The 21412-nt window shown below is 42.4% G+C and overlaps 2 protein-coding genes and 1 long non-coding RNA gene across 6 annotated transcripts in view; 1 reads left to right on the forward strand and 2 right to left on the reverse strand.

Annotated features, from left to right (window-relative positions):
- Positions 1-7476, forward strand: part of mapkbp1 (mitogen-activated protein kinase binding protein 1) — a 33787-nt gene extending 26311 nt beyond the window's left edge. For 2 of the 4 annotated variants that reach the window (XM_055057161.1, XM_055057163.1), the window contains 9 exons: positions 77-193; positions 816-940; positions 1644-1771; positions 1858-2040; positions 2721-2802; positions 3466-3860; positions 3942-4655; positions 5500-5585; positions 6484-7476. In XM_055057161.1, the coding sequence (XP_054913136.1) occupies positions 77-193; positions 816-940; positions 1644-1771; positions 1858-2040; positions 2721-2802; positions 3466-3860; positions 3942-4655; positions 5500-5585; positions 6484-6723 (2070 nt within the window). In that variant the 3' untranslated portion in view covers positions 6724-7476. The remainder of the gene's footprint in view (positions 1-76; positions 194-815; positions 941-1643; positions 1772-1857; positions 2041-2720; positions 2803-3465; positions 3861-3941; positions 4656-5499; positions 5586-6483) is intronic. The other 2 variants (XM_055057164.1, XM_055057162.1) reach the window with 2 other exon arrangements.
- Positions 7477-8078: 602 nt separating this feature from the next.
- Positions 8079-21197, reverse strand: LOC129377235 (myosin-2 heavy chain-like). Its single transcript, XM_055057052.1, has 29 exons — positions 20840-21197; positions 20538-20612; positions 20378-20461; positions 19220-19282; positions 18486-18587; positions 17580-17651; positions 17443-17499; positions 16995-17057; positions 16843-16905; positions 16703-16765; positions 16575-16640; positions 16416-16478; positions 15720-15782; positions 15589-15651; positions 15449-15511; positions 15211-15273; positions 15055-15117; positions 12058-12120; positions 11507-11560; positions 11199-11255; positions 11053-11115; positions 10913-10975; positions 10680-10742; positions 10528-10590; positions 10330-10383; positions 9563-9646; positions 9413-9475; positions 8865-8993; positions 8079-8777 (listed from the first exon to the last, which is right to left on the reverse strand). The coding sequence occupies exons 1-29, from the start codon at positions 21195-21197 to the stop codon at positions 8497-8499; spliced, it is 2481 nt and encodes an 826-aa protein (XP_054913027.1). The 3' UTR covers positions 8079-8496.
- LOC129377280 (uncharacterized) lies at positions 12198-13858 on the reverse strand. Its single transcript, XR_008607894.1, has 3 exons — positions 13832-13858; positions 12338-12400; positions 12198-12245 (listed from the first exon to the last, which is right to left on the reverse strand). It is a non-coding gene; the product is annotated as an uncharacterized LOC129377280 (long non-coding RNA).
- Positions 21198-21412: the final 215 nt, after the last annotated feature.

A 21412-nucleotide genomic window follows, 5' to 3' on the forward strand; every position in this document is an offset into this window, starting at 1 on the left:
TGGCTGAATGCTTTTGGTTCAGTCCCTACAATGGGCCACAATTGTTACATTTTTACACTTGGTCCTGTCCAATCAGGAGAGGACGTGGGCCTACGCAGACGACTCGATCAGGAGGCAGGATGTGGAGCCGATGACTCATCGAAACAATGATGAGCTGCAGAGTACAGTTAGTCTTCTGGTCCCCTCTGTGAGGGTGAGAAGCTCTTGATTTCAGCCAAATTCAGTAATGCTTTACCTTTAGGATGTTGATTTTAATGATGAACAGCAGCCAAACAGCTTTTGGTGGAGGCAGTGTGATGATGTGGGGCAGCATCTCCCTCACTGAAAACAAACAAGGCTTGTTAACTTGCTAACTTTGAGGTATTCTCAATCCAGAGAGATGTGAGGATGAGATTCTGCAGCCAGCAGCTATCCCATGTCTCCACTCTTAAGGACTAATCTGTATCCTCCAGGATTTTTCACCACAGATGACCTGCACAATTTAAGAGTGAAGAATACAACCTAATACCAGCACTGTGTCTAGATTAACTTCTATAGTGTGTCTCATATAGGAAGTCCAAAGCCAGTTCAGGTTGTTATCCTTGAATAGAACATTTTTATGTTGTTAGATGGTCTGACATTGGGATTGACACAAAGTCCACATTCAGACTCCAGATTCAATCTGGTGTCCCATATTACCTCCAAATGTGTCCTGCTGAGTCACTAATAACTTTACTTTGGTGTTTTCACTATACATTCTGTAAAATAAAATCTAGTAGTGAAATGTGAGACTATATGTATTTTATAGGTGATATTTTGTGTTTCTATCTATTTAGGAAGATGATGAAGTGAAGAGCAATCAGAGGCCAGAGTACTTTCTGCTGTCCCTTCAGAGCCTCGACAGAGAGGATCCGGTTCTCTTCCCTGACAAATGGGAGGATAGAATAAGCCTGGTGGGAAGGTAACACACTTCATGGTTCATACAAAACCCCACTAAAGTATTCACACTCTTTGGGTTGAAAACAAAGTCCAGACAATGAGCCACAATTGTTACATTTTTACACTTGGGGGGGATACTGGTTCTTTTATTTTTGAACCAGAATCTGGCAGACAGTAGCATATTCTAAAATAGCCAGCAACCTCTTCATGGAACCCAACCACCTTTATATTGCTCTCGATTTACTGCATGCGTCTCTGCTACACTCTGCTGCACTTCACCGGCAGAGTACAGCTGTAACTGACCTTCCATGTTTAGAGCGCTGGCATCTGTGCTTCAAAAACTATCAGACTTGTCTATGTTATTTTTCCTCTTCATTTCTCATGTTTTGACTAATGAAAGTAATCCTCCAAAGTGACATATAGTCTGGAAATTACAGTATTAGAAATAGAGCAGAAAAACATGTGCCACATATGTAATCATCATTTTCGAGCTACATTCCATGATCCAAAGCAGATATCAAGAGGACTGGTTGTCCTTGGATAGGCTTTTGGAAGTTTCATGAATTGTTTTAAAATGATAACTGACAAATAAAGATTTTTGTTGAATAATTGTTTGACACCAGCTTTTAGTGATTCTTCATCATCAACAAAATGATTCACAGCATTTCCTAAAGTCCAGCACTGAGTACAGATTAGCTTCTAAACACATCCATTCAACCTGTCAGTGACTTCCAGGTGAAGGAGGCGTGTCCCTCTGCTCCACATGGACGGCAGGACAAACCCAGTCCGGACAGCGGCTGCTCACTCAGATTCAGCTCTGCCTTGTCCAGTCCGGAGAGACCAGCTGCAGACGGTACAGAAAGGCGTCATCCTGTAATATCTGACTGAGATCATTTGTCAGCCATTTGTGATTCTATTTACTTCCTTTAATCTGACCAGATACAGAGCCTCTCAGTGTGGATGGGAACTCCTCAGAGCTGGAGATAGAGGAGGACGAGGACAAGGAAAGACAAGAGAGCCGAGAGGACGAGATGCCTCAAGCAGTCCCTCAGACTCCAGACCAGGAGGCTTTCCTGAAGGAGCACTTTGTTACACTGGCTGAGTTGTCTGCTTCTGCTTCAGGTACAGCATGACACTCTAGAACCACGGCTGATCACTAGCTGCGTTTCCATTGACCTTAAATTTGCAAATATTGGAATTATCAAAATAAATTTACTTCATGGAAACGCGCCTATTGCGAGAAAAAAAGCGCATGTTTTTTGATTAATGGTTTTTGGTCTAGGATGAGTTGGTTTTTCAGCCATATCAAAATAGACTTTGCAAAACTGCAATGGAAGCAGTTTTTTTGAGTCACATGATTCACATAATCAACAAACAGATGTTACTACTGGCACAAATAACAAAGAAGACGACAGGAAGTAGGAAGGAGTATCATGGTACTGCATGTTTTGCAATGACTTACTATGTAAACAAACTTATTCACATAAAAATCATGTGATTTTCATTCTTTGAATTCTTATTTAATGGAAACACTGCAATTGCAAAATTGTATTTTTTTAACATTAGCAAAATGTTAGCAATGTTTGTAATGGAAACACATCCAATATGATGTTAGAAACTGTTGAACACAGCGTCCATTTCCTCCATGAAACCTCTTGTTTTCCCATTGTTGACCTTCATCCTGCTGTTCCCCACAGTGCGTAAGGTGCTGGAATAAATGCAAAATATGTTCCTTTCAACAGTTGCGCAACAATCGTTCCTTCTGGGTCTCAGCAGGTCGTGTGCAATGTTTGTGTTACCAGGTGATCCAAACAGGACGTGTCACAGCTCCAGTGAGTGTCTCAGCATCTCCTCAAGGTTCCTCTCCCAGAACATCTGTGGAAGGTAAAACATCTCTGATCATCATCACGAGACTTACAGAACCCTCTGAAATATTCACACTGCTTAATCTGTATAACTTCATAAGACAGACAGTCAGACATATAGTAATCTTTCTAACAGCTAAAATCTGATGCTACTCTATTTTTGTTTCCATCTTGAGGAGAAAGCTTGTTTGTTGTTACCTTCCATGGTTCAGCGCCTCCACAGACAAGAGGGGGAATGGGTTTTTCAATGGTTTTGACAGTGCAGTCTAAGTGAACCACACAGGTTAAAGATTTTTTTTGAGTGTGGTTTTGGAGATTGACGGTCTGATGGGACAACTCTCCCACTTCCCCGCAGTGCAAAAGCTAAAGTTATGGGAGCTTTGGCTATTACATGCTGTGTTAAAAAACCCGCCGCACCATCATCCTCCAACTTCTTTGTGTTGTTTTCTTCTTCATGGTTTGTGCCAATGGCAACATCAGGTTGTTGATCATGTGACTGTGTGATGCAAAAAGTGTTTCCATTGCGATTTTTGCAAAATAAAGCAATCTTGATGATGCAAAAAATCCACCTCATGCGAGTGGCAAAGCATTTTTTCATTTTTGAAATGTCGGTGGAAACCCAGCAACACACACAAAGACACTGTAGGATTGCTGTATACTGACCCCTGTCTGTGCTCCTCAGTCGGACTGACTTTCCTCCCCCAATGTGGAGCTCCCATGGAGGGGTGGGAGAGGTGAAAGCCAGGCCCCTGGTCTCTGAAGTCCGGCCCCTGGTAGACGGGATCCAGAGCCGGACACAAGACAGCCAGGAGTCATCGGACCAGCAGGAGACCTCAAAGACTCACCAGGACCAATCACAGCTTCCTCATGCACACAGTCAGAGTCTGCTACTGGGGGACGGAGCAGGGACCACCAGCATAACCAATCCCCCCAACAAGACTCCGTCACAGAAGGAGAAGGTCCAAAGCTCGGTCGAACCCAGAGGGAAGCAAGGCCTGGTGGTCCCTTCAGTTGCTTCCCACCTGACCTCTGGGCTCAAGAAGTCCCAGTCAGTCCACAATCTGCTGGTCGGCACAGGTAACCCTCATACCCCCACCAGCATCAGCCCACCCTGATCTATGCCTCTACAGCTGAGCCTCTGTTCTCTTGTTTCATCAGGAGACTCTCTGGACTCCCAGCTGAGCTCTGGTCCATCCAGAGATGCCCCCCCTCAGCGTCCCACCACTCTCCCCTCGTCCCCTAGGAAGCCGCTGTCCACAGCACAGTGGACTCTAAAGGTCAGCTCCAGCTGCCCCCGTTCCGCTATGCAGGAGAATGCCACGGCCACGCCGAGGAAGTCTTCCTCTCCCTCTCTGACATCATCAGCGCCTCGCTCCTACATGAGTCCCACTGCCAGCTCCATGGCTAAGATGTCCCGCTCCGTCTCCATTGGCGACAACCTCCACATCTCTGAGCCTGCTGAGGATGTTGCCGTGGCATCCGGCTCAGCAGCGCCTCAGCTTAAAGAGACGCCAACCTGCCCGCCTCTCGTTGCCGTGGTGCACTCCAACGCCTCTCTGGCCACGCCCCAACATGCTGCCATTGTGCCTGTTGTCGCCTCTTCCTCTTCCTCTTCCTCATTGCCGCTGTCACCGGGTAGCAATGGGAACCGCGCAGGCCCTTCTTCCCGGATCCTCCAGGCTCGCGTCCCGGGCAGCAGCCGGCCACTTCCGGACAAAATCTCCCTGGACTCCTTGTCCCCTTCCTCCAAGCCTGCTGGCTCCGCCTCCTCAGAGCCGTCTCCCCTAGTGTCTGTCTGTCCTGTGGGACTGCCCCGACAAGAGGACACTCTGACTCATGCAGGTACCAGTGGAGACGCCATAGACGATCCAGGTTTGGCCTTCCTTCTCATCCTCTTTTTCTTCATCACTTCATCCTGTCATGTCTCTGGCTCCGCCCCTCCTCCTCTCCCTCTGCAACGGGTGAGATGTGTCTCCTGTTGGCCTTTTAGCTGCTTCCCTTTTATTCCTTTCTTCTCTGCTGCCTCCCTCCACTTGTATGAGTGTATTTCTGTGTACAACATGCAGTCATGTGAAAAAATTAGGACACCCTATCACAGCTTGTGTGTTTTCTGGCATGAATGTCCTGTTTAGACCTCAGATATTTACCGTAATATCTGGAGTATTGAGCACATCCAGTAACTGCAGCATTTGCCCTACCATCGAAAAAGAAGATTGCTCAATGTAGGTGTTCACAGTCAATATTGTTGACTTTATTAGACCATTTAATTACCGCAAGATGAAGTTATGAGCCGTTTCCATTGCTATGTGGTCGCTCTCCACTTGGTTAATAACTGACGCATTGAATGCATTTTCGCCCTAAAATAAGATTGGACATGATTTTTTTCCCCTGACTGTAGTTGCTGTGTGTTTGTTGCTGTGTGTTTGTCTGTCCATACAGCAGGGGTGTCAAACTCCAGTCCTGGAGGGACACTGTCCTGCAGTTTTTTGATGTGCCACAGGTACAAAACACATGAATGAAATGGCTTAATTACCTCCTCCTTGTGTAGATCAGGTCTCCAGAGTCTTGCTAATGACCTAATTATTCTATTAGGTGGTGCAGCAGAGGCACATCTAAAAGTTTCAGGACACCCAGTGGCCCTCCAGGACTGGATGTTGACAACCCTGCCATACAGTGAAGGTTGAAGTGAGCTAACCTGTTGCTGCTCCTCTTCCAGATCAGCCGGTCAGCCTGGAGACATGCAAGGTTCTGACCAGTGAACTGCAGCGATGCTTTAAGAGAGCAACACATCTGTACAGGAAGGTGATGATCATTTGCTGCTCAGACTGTCTGCTTTCCTCTGCTAGTCCTGCTGCAGGTCAAGTTACATTATTTTGTCATCTTAATTCCCTCTACCAGAGCACATCTTCAGCCTTCCTGTTATCTGCCCAAAGTCTCTCAGCTACGGTTTGATTTTAAAAAGGTCTTATTGTTCACACTTTTTCTCAAAAAATGATAAACTTTGCCAACTTTGCCACCCGGCACTCAGCCTTCTTATTATCAACTAAAAGTTTTGCTCTGTGTTCCCATGAATGAATCACAGCCGTTTGTCGACATAGTGTAGAAAATAAAGTTTGGCAGTTTACAGAAAATAGCTAAATTGGAGTCTTTTTTTTACAAAGAACACAATAATATTGTGCATAAGGAAGAGTGTTGTGAATGTGACCCTCTCTTGGTTTTTACGTTGTGTATGTTTAAGTCATCATCAGGGTTGATCAAGCTGAAAATCTCCTGATTTCAGTCACCTGCTCTTCTGACTTTTTTCTGGACCAACTCAGAGACTTTCTTGCTGCATTTAGTGACATTCAGACAAAAACAAAATCACCAAACTTGTAATCAACAGGTTAGACATTTTTAAAGTCTGTAATCGGAAGACTGCTGTTGGTGAAACCTTAATTTTTTCACTTATAACATGGGAATAATATCTTATTATAAGTGAAATAATCTGCCAGTGGATCTGGTAGTTTTCTTTAATAAATTTGACAGAATTATTCACTTAAACAAGCTTCTACATCTTGCTGAAAAGGTACTTGTAATTTTGCTTTGTCTTATTTCTAGGAAACTAAGATACTTGCACTAGAAACTAGACCATAAATACTTGGTAAGGCTTCGTGATTTTACAGTGTTTCATACGTTAACATGTAGATTGTTGTTGTTCCAGGTAAGCGGCTCCTCGGCAGATGACTCCTCCCCCAGCCAGTGTCAGATGTCTCTCCTCCTATCAGAGGCCTTCCAGGCCATGAGGGCGGAGCTGGACGCTCTCCCTCTGGGCTCGCCCAGTATGCAGGCGCTGGATGGGGGTCTTAGGGGGGTGGGGGAGGTGAAGACAGCAGCTCTACTTGAGGAGTACTCACTGCTCCTCCTACAGGCCGTCAACAGGAAGATCAACACCTCCACCTGAGCTGCTTCCACTCCATACATTAAACTCAAACTACTTTTTTCTCCCTACTTTTGAATACCTTACATTTTTTTAATTCCTCCTTGTCTGACACTGTTCAGTGAACCTTACAGCTGCAGCCTCACTCACCACTTCACCTCCTCATTCATCCTGCACTCAGTTTTTTTCTCCTGAACATTCAGTGCGTTTTTGTCACACAGAAAGCACAGCGGGGGGCCAACGTGGGGCTCAGTTTTTGCACTTGTTTACACGTCGACCAGAGGAGATGGGACCTGAAGGATTCTCTCTCTGCTTTGTGAATGACAACTCTACCTCCTGATCGCCAGCTGACCCCAGAAACAGTGTCAAACTATCTTTTGGACACATTTTTAGATTGTTTTTGTTTTATTACCAGGACCTTTAAAGTCTGTCTGAAGCTCTTGCAGACGATTGCTTACTGTAAAGTAGGAGGAAGTGAAAACCAGCGATCAAAGAGCAATACTTTGTCCAGACTTGATTGATGTAAATGTTCCTGCATCTGCATGATTCCTGAAGCGAACAAATAACACTTTGTATTTATTGATGAGCTGTTACACTACTGACTCCGGCCCACAGAGACCGGAGTGTTTTTAGAATTCTTAAGGTGGAAGTCTTGATCTGAGCCTTAATGCACCTTTCTTCACCTTTTACGGGGCTTTGTCAGGTCAGAGCTGGGGGACTTTGAGAGTTCTGTTTTCTGTTGTTTTTTGTCACGTTTAATAAAAGTTTCACATTTTATCTCTCATCTTCTCTCCTTTTTTTATTTTTATTTTTTTAACTCTTCGCTCTTTACTTTGACTGTGCCACAACACAAACACGCAGCGGCATCAGAAATCGGGATCGCTCACTTTTTCCACGTCGTTAGATTGTAGATTCATTCTTTCAAATAAACACAAACAGCTCTATGTGTCAAAGCACATCTTCAGAAATGTAGAGAAATGGAGTCATCTCATTGATTTTCTTTTGTTTACAACATGAAACCAGTTAAGATATGAAGACATTATCCATCCTTACATTTTCATACACCCTTGTCTGGTGGGTGCTGGTGTCTCCAGCAAACATTTCAGGCAAGAAATGGGGTTGACCCTGGACAGGTCACCAACACAGGACGAACAACCATTCACACACACACTTAAGGAGAATTTAGAGGGTCCAATTAAGCGGACAGTCATGTTTTTGGACTGTGTGAGGAAGCCAGAGAAAACCCTCACATGCACAGGGAGAACAAGACCCCGGGCCAGGAATTGAACCCAGGACCTTCTGGCTGGAAGGCATCAATGCTGCCAACTGCTCCACTGTGCAGCCCATCAAGACAACACAAAAACAAAATGCAGTTTAAATGAAGGTGTTTATTATTAAGGAAGAAAAACAAACCATTGATTTGTTCCAAGCATGTGTTCAGTGCTCGATGGGCTTTGAGGGGTCGTCTAGTCCAATCCTTGAGTGCTACCGTCCTGCAGTGTTCAGATGCGTCCCTGCTCCAGCACACCTGAATGAAATGAATGGATCGTTTGCAGGTCTGTTCAGAGTTGATCCTGGTCTGTTGGAGTAAAGATGCTTCTTGAAGTTGCAGGATGTCGACTAGAGGTCGACTAGAACACCCTGGTTTAGAGTCATAATGTAGATGTGGATCATCTGCCTGGTGAGAGTTGAGTTTGTTCAAAATGGAACCATGGAATCCTTTCCACTGACCAAAGAAATCAACTTTTATTTCAGCCTGAATGAAGACTCCATGTTGCTCCTGACCAGCTGGACGGGTCAGACCGGGAACAGCAGGAAACCTGAGAACACGCTGAAGTTTCTGGAGTCGTCATAGAGCCGATAGCTGGCTGGCAGAGCGAGACGGACCCGATCGCCCCGGTCCAGCTGCAGGGCCACTGCACTGGTCATGGAGGTGTATCCTCCATGGTCATTCAGGTCCAGGCTGAAGGTGACTGGCTGCTCGTTCCTGTAAAGGTACAGGCCCATGTAACCCTTCAGGTAATCTGCGGCCGTGAAGCTGAAGAAATAAAGTCCTGTGACTGGAGCGGTGAAAACACCTGCAGCAGCAGCAGCAGCAACATTCATTCATCAGTTTTCTGCCCTGCAGCCACACACAGCGTTTACAGAGACGGTCCTCCTGCTACCTGCAGAGTTGTTGTAGCCTCGGCCCACGTTGGTGATGGTTTTGGAGAAGATCAGAGTCGTTTCTTCATCAAATGGACCGACTATTCCTGAATCAGTAAGACCGGCTGAAAACGCCACCTTCACCTCATCTGGAAGAAACATGTTGGAGCCTCAGTGATCAATCAATCAATCAAATTTATTTGTACAGCAAAATGCAGCCATTCCAGTGCTTTAAGTCATAAACATCATATTGTCAGGAGTTGTGAAAACCAATGGCAGATTTGACATTTTGTCATTAACAATCAACACACATCACATATACTGGTTGGTGGATTTTCCAGTTGTTACAGTTCAAATGGTTCAGCTCCGAACTGGGATGTTTTCAGCCTGAATGTAAAGGAACTCTGTGTTTCAGCTGTTTTTCAGTTTTCTGGAAGTTGGTCCCAGATTTGAGGCGCTAAGAAGCTGAATGATGCTTCTCCATGTTTGGTTCAGTGTCGACATCAGAGCTGAAGAGTTTCATCTTCATTATCTTTTCATTTAGTCTGAATGTCTCAAGAGGATTTACCTTCTGCGTTCCCCTGAGCTGCAGTCAGTCTCTCTGAAAGTGAAGCCAGTTCAGCTGCTCCAGCTGACATATAAAACACAAAACTCTTCATCCAGGCACAATGGACTGAAAAACAAAATTGCTATAAAAACATCTGTAATTATCAGTCACCTAGACTTTGTTTCTTCAGCTCATCCAGAAGCTCCTGAGTCACGTTCAGTCTGAAAGTCACAGCTGACAGCTGGGTTTCAAACTCTGAAAAATAATTTATCATAAATCAATGTTACTATCGTCTGACTCATTAAAATGTGTGATGATGTTTAGAATCACAGCGGTCCGTTAACTGCCTAAACTCCTGCAGGTTTTACCAAGTCAAATTTAAGACTTTTTAAGATCATTATGAACAGAATTTAAGACCTGGATCTGTGCTGATAAGTTTGCACTCATTCATGATAGATGCAAAAAAGCGAATTATCAAGCAAAACGTCTGAGAGCGACTGATCGAAAAATCCCACAGGAAAAAAATACATTGAATAGAAACCATTAAATGTTCATGTCGCAACAAAATTTAAGACCTGTGGTTAACGTATCAAAGACCAACTTACTTTTTAAAAATAAATCTACTGCCTAAATTTTAGATATGAATTGCAGACTTTTTAATATACTTTTAGGATTCCTGGACACACACCTTCCAACACGTCCCACCTTTGTCTCATCAGTCCACAGAATGTTTTCTCAAATGTCTTAAAATTAAAATAACTAAGAACTATAAATCTGCAAACTTCTGTGACTTAGAGCCCAAAGATAATAATAATAATAATAATAATAATATAATAATAATAATAATAATAATAATAATAATAATAATAATAATAATAATAATAAAACAGTAATCAAAATGATTTATTAATCAAATGATTTGTGAAAGTGTGATTGACCTGCAGTCCTGCGCTGTTCATTGGTCAGTCTGGACTCCATCCAGGAGAACTGAACTGAAAATCACAAGGAGTTTAAAGCAAAGCAGAGATGAATTAAAATCTGCTGGTGGAAAAGCAAGAAATATTGATTTAAAACAAAACTCATCAACTTCAGTCATTTTAACTGATCACATTTACCAACATCCTCTCTGATGGTACCTGCAGACTGGTTCTTTAACTGGTCCAGTTGTTCCTCAGTAGATCCCAGTCTGGTCTCCATGTCTACAGAATAATTTAGCTTTTCCTTATATCTTAAATTTTTCAACTGGTTTGTAAAATGAGTTTCATTTTCAATGAAGTAAACATCATACGTGTGTCTAACATCTTCAGATCTTCCAGCTGTTTTCCTCTGGATCTCAGGCTGTTCACCAACTCTAAGCAGAAAACTCACCGTTACAAATGAGTTTCCTTCAGGAACCATTTTGTGGTCATACTTTTCAGAAATATGTGAATTTAAAAACTTTATTTATCATAGGCTTGGTAAAGTTACCAGGGAGTGATTTTTATTTCAAATTTATTTTGAACAAGACATAACACATGTTACCTGATCTCCGTGTTTCCTGCTCCTCCAGCCGTCTCTCACTGACGCTCAGTCTGACCTCCAGAACTGAACAGGATTCATTCATTCATTTCATGGTTTCACCGAGGATGAACAGAAGCAAACATGAGACCTGCTGATGGTACCTGCAGACTGGTTCTTTAACTGGTCCAGTTGTTCCTCCGTAGATCCCAGTCTGGTCTCCATGACTACAGATCAGATCAGATTTGATTCATGGATTTAATACGATGACATTTTGAGTTGCCTTCAGCAGAACTTAGAAGAGTCTTACTCGAGTTACTGAACTTCAGATCTTCCAGTTGTTTTTCATCGATTCGCCTCATCAACCCTGAACACAAGAAACTTTTTGGATCATCCAGTTTCATTTGTAACTGCAGAGTTTCATTTAAAACTGATACTTCAGAGTTTTAAGCTTTACTTCTCTGTGAAGTCATCAACTGATCATGACTGAACTGAACCGCCAGACTGAATTAATACTTCATCTAATGGAACAAGTTGATGTAGTTGTGTTAGCATGCTGTTAGCAACCAGTGAGGTCAATGATTTGAAACCAAATGATGAGGAAAAAATGTGACTGACCTGCTGCTCTGTTCAATCCATCAGTTAGTCTGGACTCCATCTGGGAGAACTGAACTGAAAATAACACTAGAGCCATTAATTATTATATTGTATTAATTGGGGGGCAATTAGAAAACAACTTAATGTTCTCCTTCAGCAGAGGAAATGTTGATCCTGTCTGTCTGTCTGTCTGTGTTCTGTCTGTCTGTCTGTCTGTCTGTCTGTCTGTCTGTCTGTCTGTCTGTCTGTCTGTCTGTCTGTCTGTCTGTCTGTCTGTCTGTCTGTCTGTCTGTCTGTCTGTCTGTCTGTCTGTCTCCTTGGCTGCTATTGGCTGAGCTTTAACTGTGATGAACTGTCATTATTCCTGTCACAATAATACATTTTATTGGATCATAAACAGTCCCAGAAGTTATGATGATAAACAATAATATTGTTGTTGTTTTGAGATCATTTTTAAGGAATATGATTGGAATGGCAACAAATCATCATCAGCATCAAGAGCTGCTGCCACTGACTGGAGAAGTTCTCTATGATGATGATGATGATGATGATGATGATGATGATGATGGTACCTGCTGTGTGGTTCTCCAGCTGCTCCAGTTTTCCCTCAGTTGATCCGAGTCGAATCTCCATGTCTGCTTAACAAATCAGCTTTAAGCTTCTTTCATTGAGCTTCAGTTGCCATTATTTCACTCAGCACACCTGCAGGTCGTTAACTGGTCCAGTTGTCCCTCAGTAGATCCCAGTCTGGTCTCCAGTTCTGCAGAACAGAACAGGTTTTACTCATGGATTTAATATGTCGACTTCATTCCATGTTTATTGTGCTTCAAGTCCCTCAGCGTCCTCTGGAACCTGTGATTGTTGTCTTCTGGTCCTCCAGTTGTTTTCCTCTAGATCTCAGTCTGCTCTCCAGTTCTGGACAGAAAACTGACCGTGAGGAAGGAGTTCCTCCAGGAACCATTGTTGGATCCTTCAGTTTTATTCTACAGTCAAACTTGTGTTAAGACCTGGCTCACTTTTCAGAAATATGTGCCGTTATTATTTTTATTTGCAATTGTAAAAACATGAACAAAGACATAACACACGTTACCTGATCTCCGGTTTGCTCCTCAGCCGTCTCTCACTGACGCTCAGTCTGACCTCCAGAACTGAACAGGATTCATTCATTCATTTCATGGTTTCACCGAGGATGAACAGAAGCAAACATGAGACCTGCTGATGGTACCTGCAGACTGGTTCTTTAACTGGTCCAGTTGTTCCTCAGTAGATCCCAGCCTGGTCTCCATGACTACAGATCAGATCAGATTTTTGATTTAACAATTTTATTTATTTTTGACAGTAAACATCTATTAGTACTTGTGCTTGTTGTCTTCTGGTCGTCCAGCTGTGTTTCTCTGATCCTCAGTCGTTTCTCCAGCTCTGAACACAAACCATCAGCAGAGAGTTCAGTTCCACATTATTGGATCACTTCGTTTCCTTCAAACAAGTTTACAGATTTCTAACTATATTTTAGAACATGTTGGGATCTGAGCCAGTTAGTTTTCCAGAGACCCACAGAAGTAGGTCTGAGTTCTACATTTCAACAGCTTCGTGTCTCGATGATCTGATTTCCAAAACGAAGAAGAAAATTGTGATGTTTTGGTGTTTGTTGGCTGGCGGCGGTGATGTTTGGTAAACAGTGACGGGTTTAATGTTCCATCAATAATTATTTTATAATCTATCACATCAGAGCCTTTGAATCATAATCAGATTGAATGTTTCCATGTAAACCTCCAAAAACATGACATAATAAATAATAATATTTTCTTCCATCAAGAGAACTGTGTTAAGATTTGTTTTTATGTTCATCAAAAAGCTTACAGATATTTTTGCTTCATTCATGTCATTTGAAACATTTTGATTTCTGACATTAATCTGACAAAGGGAACAATCAGCCGTTCTCTCAGTCTGACCTTTAACCCATTCGTTAGTTGGATTCTTAATAAAAAGTAAGATATCATAATATGGGGATCTAAACAGAGAGCATGGTTGTAAACATCCAGTCGGCCTTCCTGTTACCTGAGTTTTCCGTCTTCAGGTCTTCCAGGTTCTTCTCACTGACTCTCAGTCTGAACTCCAGAACTGAGCAGGACATAATAAATAAATGAGACATAATAAATGTCTCAGAATGTTTATTTAGCTACCGAACAAAACCCATGTAAAGCACTAACGTTAGTACCTGATGTGTGGTTCTTCAACTGGACCAGCTGAGCCTCAGTGGAGTCCAGTTGGACCAGGATGTCAGCTGAATGAAGCAGCAGTCAGTCGTTCATGTTTGAAATGAGCGACAGAAAAGTCTCACGTTACCTGATCTCCGTGTTTCCTGCTCCTCCAGCCCGTCTCACTGATGCTCAGTCTGACCTCCAGAACTGAACAGGATTCATTCATTCATTTCATGGTTTCACCGATGAACAGAAGCAAACATGAGACCTGCTGATGGTACCTGCAGACTGGTTCTTTAAACTGGTCCAGTTGTTCCTCAGTAGATCCCAGTCTGGTCTCCATGACTACAGATCAGATCAGATTTGATTCATTTTAATACGATGACATTTTGAGTTGCCTTCAGCAGAACTTAGAAGAGTCTTACTCGAGTTACTGAACTTCAGATCTTCCAGTTGTTTTCATCGATTCGCCTCATCAACCCTGAACACAAGAAACTTTTTGGATCATCCAGTTTCATTTGTAACTCTGCAGAGTTTCATTTAAAAACTACTTCAGAGTTTTAAGCTTTACTTCTCTGTGAAGTCATCAACTGATCATGACTGAACTGAACCGCCAGACTGAATTAATACTTCATCTAATGGAACAAGTTGATGTAGTTGTGTTAGCATGCTGTTAGCAACCAGTGAGGTCAATGATTTGAAACCAAATGATGAGGAAAAAAATGTGACTGACCTGCTGCTCTGTTCAATCCATCAGTTAGTCTGGACTCCATCTGGGAGAACTGAACTGAAAATAACACTAGAGCCATTAATTATTATATTGTATTAAATTGGGGGGCAATTAGAAAACAACTTAATGTTCTCCTTCAGCAGAGGAAATGTTGATCCTGTCTGTCTGTGTCTGTCTGTGTTCAGTCTGTCTGTCAGTCTGTCTGTGTTCTGTCTGTCTGCTGTCTGTCTGTGTGTTCAGTCTGTCTGTCTGTCTGTCTCCTTGGCTGCTATTGGCTGAGCTTTAACTGTGATGAACTGTCATTATTCCTGTCACAATAATAATTTTATTGGATCATAAACAGTCCCAGAAGTTATGATGATAAACTATAATATTGTTGTTGTTTTGAGATCATTTTTAAGGAATATGATTGGAATGGCAACAAATCATCATCAGCATCAAGAGCTGCTGCCACTGACTGGAGAAGTTCTCTATGATGATGATGATGATGATGATGATGATGATGATGATGGTACCTGCTGTGTGGTTCTCCAGCTGCTCCAGTTTTCCCTCAGTTGATCCGAGTCGAATCTCCAATAACAAATCAGCTTTAAGCTTCTTTCATTGAGCTTCAGTTGCCATTATTTCACTCAGCACACCTGCAGACTGGTCCTTTAACTGGTCCAGTTGTCCCTCAGTAGATCCCAGTCTGGTCTCCAGTTCTGCAGAACAGAACAGGTTTTACTCATGGATTTAATATGTCGACTTCATTTCCATGTTTATTGTGCTTCAAGTCCCTCAGCGTCCTCTGGAACCTGTGATTGTTGTCTTCTGGTCCTCCAGTTGTTTTCCTCTAGATCTCAGTCTGCTCTCCAGTTCTGGACAAAAAACTGACCGTGAGGAAGGAGTTCCTCCAGGAACCATTGTTGGATCCTTCAGTTTTATTCTACAGTCAAACTTGTGTTAAGACCTGGCTCACTTTTCAGAAATATGTGCCGTTATTATTTTTATTTGCAATTGTAAAAACATGAACAAAGACATAACACACGTTACCTGATCTCCGTGTTTCCTGCTCCTCCAGCCGTCTCTCACTGACGCTCAGTCTGACCTCCAGAACTGAACAGGATTCATTCATTCATTTCATGGTTTCACCGAGGATGAACAGAAGCAAACATGAGACCTGCTGATGGTACCTGCAGACTGGTTCTTTAACTGGTCCAGTTGTTCCTCAGTAGATCCCAGCCTGGTCTCCATGACTACAGATCAGATCAGATTTTTGATTTAACAATTTTATTTATTTTTGACAGTAAACATCTATTAGTACTTGTGCTTGTTGTCTTCTGGTCGTCCAGCTGTGTTTCTCTGATCCTCAGTCGTTTCTCCAGCTCTGAACACAAACCATCAGCAGAGAGTTCAGTTCCACATTATTGGATCACTTCGTTTCCTTCAAACAAGTTTACAGATTTCTAACTATATTTTAGGACATGTTGGGAATCTGAGCCAGTCAGTTTTCCAGAGTTTCTGCTCTCTCTGTTCTGTAGGTCTGAGTTCTACATTTCAACAGCTTCGTGTCTCGATGATCTGATTTCCAAAACGAAGAAGAAAATTGTGATGTTTTGGTGTTTGTTGGCTGGCGGCGGTGATGTTTGGTAAACAGTGACGGGTTTAATGTTCCATCAATAATTATTTTATAATCTATCACATCAGAGCCTTCTGAATCATAATCAGATTGAATGTTTCCATGTAAACCTCCAAAAACATGACATAATAAATAATAATATTTTCTTCCATCAAGAGAACTGTGTTAAGATTTGTTTTTATGTTCATCAAAAAAGCTTACAGATATTTTGCTTCGTTCATGTCATTTGAAACATTTTGATTTCTGACATTAATCAGCCGTTCTCTCAGTCTGACCTTTAACCCATTCGTTAGTTGGATTCTTAATAAAAAGTAAGATATCATAATATGGGGATCTAAACAGAGAGCATGGTTGTAAACATCCAGTCGGCCTTCCTGTTACCTGAGTTTTCCGTCTTCAGGTCTTCCAGGTTCTTCTCACTGACTCTCAGTCTGAACTCCAGAACTGAGCAGGACATAATAAATAAATGAGACATAATAAATGTCTCAGAATGTTTATTAGCTACCGAACAAAACCCATGTAAAGCACTAACGTTAGTACCTGATGTGTGGTTCTTCAACTGGACCAGCTGAGCCTCAGTGGAGTCCAGTTGGACCAGGATGTCAGCTGAATGAAGCAGCAGTCAGTCGTTCATGTTTGAAATGAGCGACAGAAAAGTCTCACATTACCTGATCTCCGTGTTTCCTGCTCCTCCAGCCGTCTCTCACTGACGCTCAGTCTGACCTCCAGAACTGAACAGGATTCATTCATTCATTTCATGGTTTCACCGAGGATGAACAGAAGCAAACATGAGACCTGCTGATGGTACCTGCAGACTGGTTCTTTAACTGGTCCAGTTGTTCCTCAGTAGATCCCAGTCTGGTCTCCATGACTGCACAACAAATTTGCCTTTTCTTTTCTATTCAATTTTTCAACTTGTTTTTAAAATAAGTTTTGTTTTCATGAAAGTAAACATCATACATGTGCTCAATGTCTTCAGATCTTCCAGCTGTTTTTCACTGGATTCCAGTCTCCTCACCAACTCTACAACAACAACAGCAACAAAAATAGTTTCCTTTTCGTCTCTCGGTCGTCGGACCTGAAAGCGTCCCAGGACTCTTTTGTTGACTCCCTTTTGTTTATTCTAGAGTTTATTAACTTCCTTTTAAAACAGAAACTTTCCTGTAATGTTCTCACATCAGCTTTCCTTCATTTCACTTCTGAAATGAAAGTTTCAGGTTTAAAAAAACTCCAACCTGAAGAACATCTACAATCAAAACGACTAAAATCATAATTAAATTCATTTAACTAAGTGATAAACAGGACGACTGGCGTATAGATCTGATCTTTGAAGGCAACAGTAATCCAGGCTGGATTACTGTAATGTCCTGTATGTTGGGTCAGTGGGTGGGGTCAAAGTGCAGCTGACCTGTGTTGTGGTTCCTGAGTTCATCCTGTTGTCTCTGGGCTGCGTTCAGGCGATGCTCTGCAGCAAACAGTTCAGTTGGTGTTAATGGGCAGAACAAAAAGAACCTGATCATGTGGCTGGTTGTTGGACGCTCTGACCAGCAGCAGCTCTCAGGTCGTCCAGACGCAGGCGACTGGACGTCACTTTGTTTTCCAACTCATGAATCTGACCTGGAAAGAAAAAGAGTCACATGAAACAGCCAATTTTTCCTGAGAACCAGCAGAGCTGAAATGTTGATGATGCAGTGAAGAAGTTTCACTGCAGTCAAAGCAGAGAATACGTCAATAACCTTTATAAATATAAATTTATAAATATAGATTTATAAATATAGATTTATGAAGGACTAGTTCCACCGGGAGCTTTTATTTTAACTTACAACAGGAAAAAAATGTCTTGTTATGAGTGAAACCATCAACCTGAGGAGCCAGTATGTTTTAATCTATATTTATGAACAACAAATGCATTTATATTACTAGAAAACTAATAATATAAATACTATTATATTGTTAATATAAAAGTAATATGTATTAGTAATGTAATTACTAATTTATTAGTAATAAATTTGTATTAATTACTAATACATTTTTCAGTCAGTTTTGTCTCATTTCATGTCTTACATCTGTTTTTTGTTTTCACAAATAAAATGAATTATGAATAAAACAACGCAGTTCTAGTTGAATTATTGTAAGCATGTTGGATTTTTAACCGGAGTGGGTCAGAGGTCATCTAGAGGTCAGTAGCTTAGCTCTGGCTAGCAGATTAGCCTTCCAGGATCATCTGGCGTTTCCATCAAAGCGTCATGCCCGTTTCCAGCAGCTTTGACTGATAAACATCTTCACTGCAGGAACCTGGATGTGGTGAAACTCTGAGCTCATTGCTGCTGCTGTGGGTTTAACCTGCTGATCTAAGTCTGTACATCACTGTGTCAGAGGCTGATGGAGTGACATCATGTGCTCTCAGTATAATGTCTTCCAACATGTTGGACCCAGAAGCCTGACAGGTACCTTCAATGTCGGCCTTCAGCGCGTCCAGCTGGATGTTCAGGTGACTGTCCAGCACCAGAACTTCAGACTCCATCCCAGCTGAAGTGTTGCAGGCCTGGATTTCTGGGAGAGAAGGAAACCTGACCAATGTTTTTTATTTCAACACAGAAGCTTGCAGTGACTCCTGACAGACACCTTCCTTTTCTACTCTGAGCATTCAAACTGTTCCAGCTCCACTTTTCACATTTTGTCACATTAAAGTCATGAGCTTTGATGTATTTTACAGGGATTTCATGTGACAGACGAACACTAAGTTGCTCATATAAGTTGGTGAAGTGAGAGCAAAACGCTTTTCACATTTTCTTCACAAATAAGAAAGCGGCTGTTGATTACGTTCCTTGAGTCTGATCAAAGAATACTGACATGCTGGAAGGGCCTAGTCAAAGTTCAAACATAAATCCGACTGAGAATCTGCACCAAAATTTAAAATCTGACGTTCACAGACGCCCTCCATCCAAACTGAATACTTCTACTGTGATTCCTGCAGCTGACGGTTCGAGATGAAGCTCAAACGTTTGAATCAAACTGGCTTCAGAATTGACTTTGAGCTGAAGATTATTATTCAAGACTCCTGCAACAGAACCGAGACAACTTCAGGAAAACATGCTAACCAGCTACGATTTCCAGACCCACAAACATCCTGAGCTGAATCTAAGAATGAACCAGAGCACAAAGAGTGTGAGGAGCAGCCTGACCTGAGATCTGCCCCATCAGCTCCTCCATCAGACTCTCCGTGTTGCACAGTCTGCCTGTCAGAACTGAGAGCAGCAACATGCAGGTCACTGACAGCAGGACGGAATCCACTGGATCACATTCTACTGACCCGACCAACTCAGAACATGTGGCAAGTTTTTCAGTTAGTCTTTGTCTTATTTCAAGAAAAAAACAAAACCTTACCTTGCATCTGTTTTTTGTTTTCACAAATAAAATGAATTATGAATAAAACAACGCGAAAAATAATGGCGACAAAGTGACAATTATTAATATTAAGAACTTCAACTTTAAGTTTAATTGATTAAATTCTGATTGCAATGAAAACCTGAGAGTTAAGTGGACCTCATTGATAAAGTATATTGACATTGATACAGAAATAAATGGAATGTCATGATATTTTCATTTGTCCCAGTTAAACTTTCCTTGAGTTTAAAGTGAATCTGTGGAGGATTTACTGCAGCAGAGCAGAGAAAGTTGTTCTATGTCCTCTTCTGCAAATATGAAATCAAATTATTGTGTTTGTCATAAATCATCTGGGCAGAATGTTCTCCTTCTTCTTCTGTGGTGTTTTTAAAAAATACTGCAGTGTCATTGTTTTTATAGAAGAGTTATGGATGCAACACTTCAGAATGACATCACTTTTTATTAACTGGGTGATGCTATGAGATATCTGATCCAGTAAGACAACACCTGATCCTCCTTCCCTGACTTCCTGTTGTTTTTTGTAACTTCCTGTTGTTGTTTTTTAACTTCCTGTTGTCTTCTTCGACGTTTTCTCCAGTTGTAACATCCAGCTGTTGATCACGTTACTTGTGTAATGGGGGAAACAAATGAAAAATAAATCAATTTAATGTGACCAAAAAACCTGAACGTTTTCAAAATGATTGTGTTTCCATAAAGCAAATTCAGGTTTGTAGTTTCAGTTTGCGCAGCTCTGTGTTTATTGGAAACGCAGGTCATGTCACGACTTTTAGATTTTCAACAGTTTTTAAATGATGGTTTTGTTGCTGTTGGCCTAATTAATGTTTGTGGTCAGAACATGAGGAAATGTGGATGAGGTCAGTTAGCATGAACACTTCAGTAGAGTTCTGTACTGAACCCAGAGAAGTGATGAAGGTGTGTGAGAGGAGGATGATGACCTGCGTCCTTCCTCCTCAGCTGCTCCACTCTGCTCTCACTGGCCCTCAGTCTGGTCTGCAGGAACGGCAGCTCAGCCGCAACAGCTGTGGAGACAGCAGCACCTCAGCGCTCAGCGCTGCAGACACACACCAGCAGCTTTTTGGTTTTCCTGGGACTCACCGGAGTTTTTCTTCTCCAGGATCTCCACTGAGTTCTCACTGCGGCTCATTCTGGACTGAAGCTCTGATATCTCAGCTAAGAGAAGCAAACGAGGCGGGAAACATCAGAGCTTGTCACGACCCCTGAGAGACGGATCCATCAAGTTTTGAAATATTTTGTTATCTAACTAACCTGCTGTGATGGAGTAAGGTATTTTATCAGTTTTATGCACTGAGCTGCTCATCTCCTCATCACCTCTATGATCAGCCAACAGGATGATGAGGTTAATGAAGCACATGAACAGGAAACACAACAAGTCTGACCTTTGGTCTGCTCTTCCAGCTCTGCCTCCTTCTTCCTCAGACCAGAAGTCTGCTCTGTCAGCAGGAGATCTAGCGCCATCTGCAGTTCATCCATGCTCTGCTTCTGCAGCTTTGCCTCCATCTCCCCGTCCCTCAGCCGACTCTCCACAGTCCGGAGTTCTTGTCGTTGCTCCACTTGCTCCCCCTTCAGACTGAGGACCAGCTGCTTCAGGCCCTGCACCTCTTCCCAGAGGACGCTCAGGTCTCTGGGGGGACGTGCTTCGGTCCTGGTGCCATCATCTGCGGGAGCAGAGATCTCGGCTCGGCCTTCGCCAACGGAGCTGCAGAGCATCAGCAGGAACAGAGCAGCAGACCTCATGTTGAAGCCAGAAGTTCTAGATAAGCCAGTCCAGCAGCTTTAACCCAGTAATCCAGCAGCAGAACATTCCAGGGTGGAGAGAGGAGGGCTCACCATAAATCCTCTGGTCATGCATGAAATAGGCAAAACAACAAATGAATACTCAACTGTAATTATGATCCCTTTATTCAGATAACCTGAAATAAGATCCAGAACAAGCCACTGGTGTCACATAA

The sequence above is a fragment of the Poeciliopsis prolifica genome, unplaced genomic scaffold (assembly GCF_027474105.1).
Source record: "Poeciliopsis prolifica strain line A6 unplaced genomic scaffold, Auburn_PproV2 SCAFFOLD047, whole genome shotgun sequence".
NCBI classification, from domain to species: Eukaryota; Metazoa; Chordata; class Actinopteri; order Cyprinodontiformes; family Poeciliidae; genus Poeciliopsis; species Poeciliopsis prolifica.

Excerpts from the sequence above, each read along its gene's own strand:
- LOC129377235 (XM_055057052.1), bottom strand. The coding sequence starts at position 21,197 with ATGAGGTCTGCTGCTCTGTTCCTGCTGATGCTCTGCAGCTCCGTTGGC. Across the intron at positions 17,500-17,579 it reads CGACCTGAGAGCTGCTGCTG|AGCATCGCCTGAACGCAGCC; the intron begins GTCAGAGCGTCC and ends TGTTTGCTGCAG. Across the intron at positions 10,591-10,679 it reads TCTGAAGATGTTAGACACAC|ACATGGAGACCAGACTGGGA; the intron begins GTATGATGTTTA and ends ATTATTCTGTAG.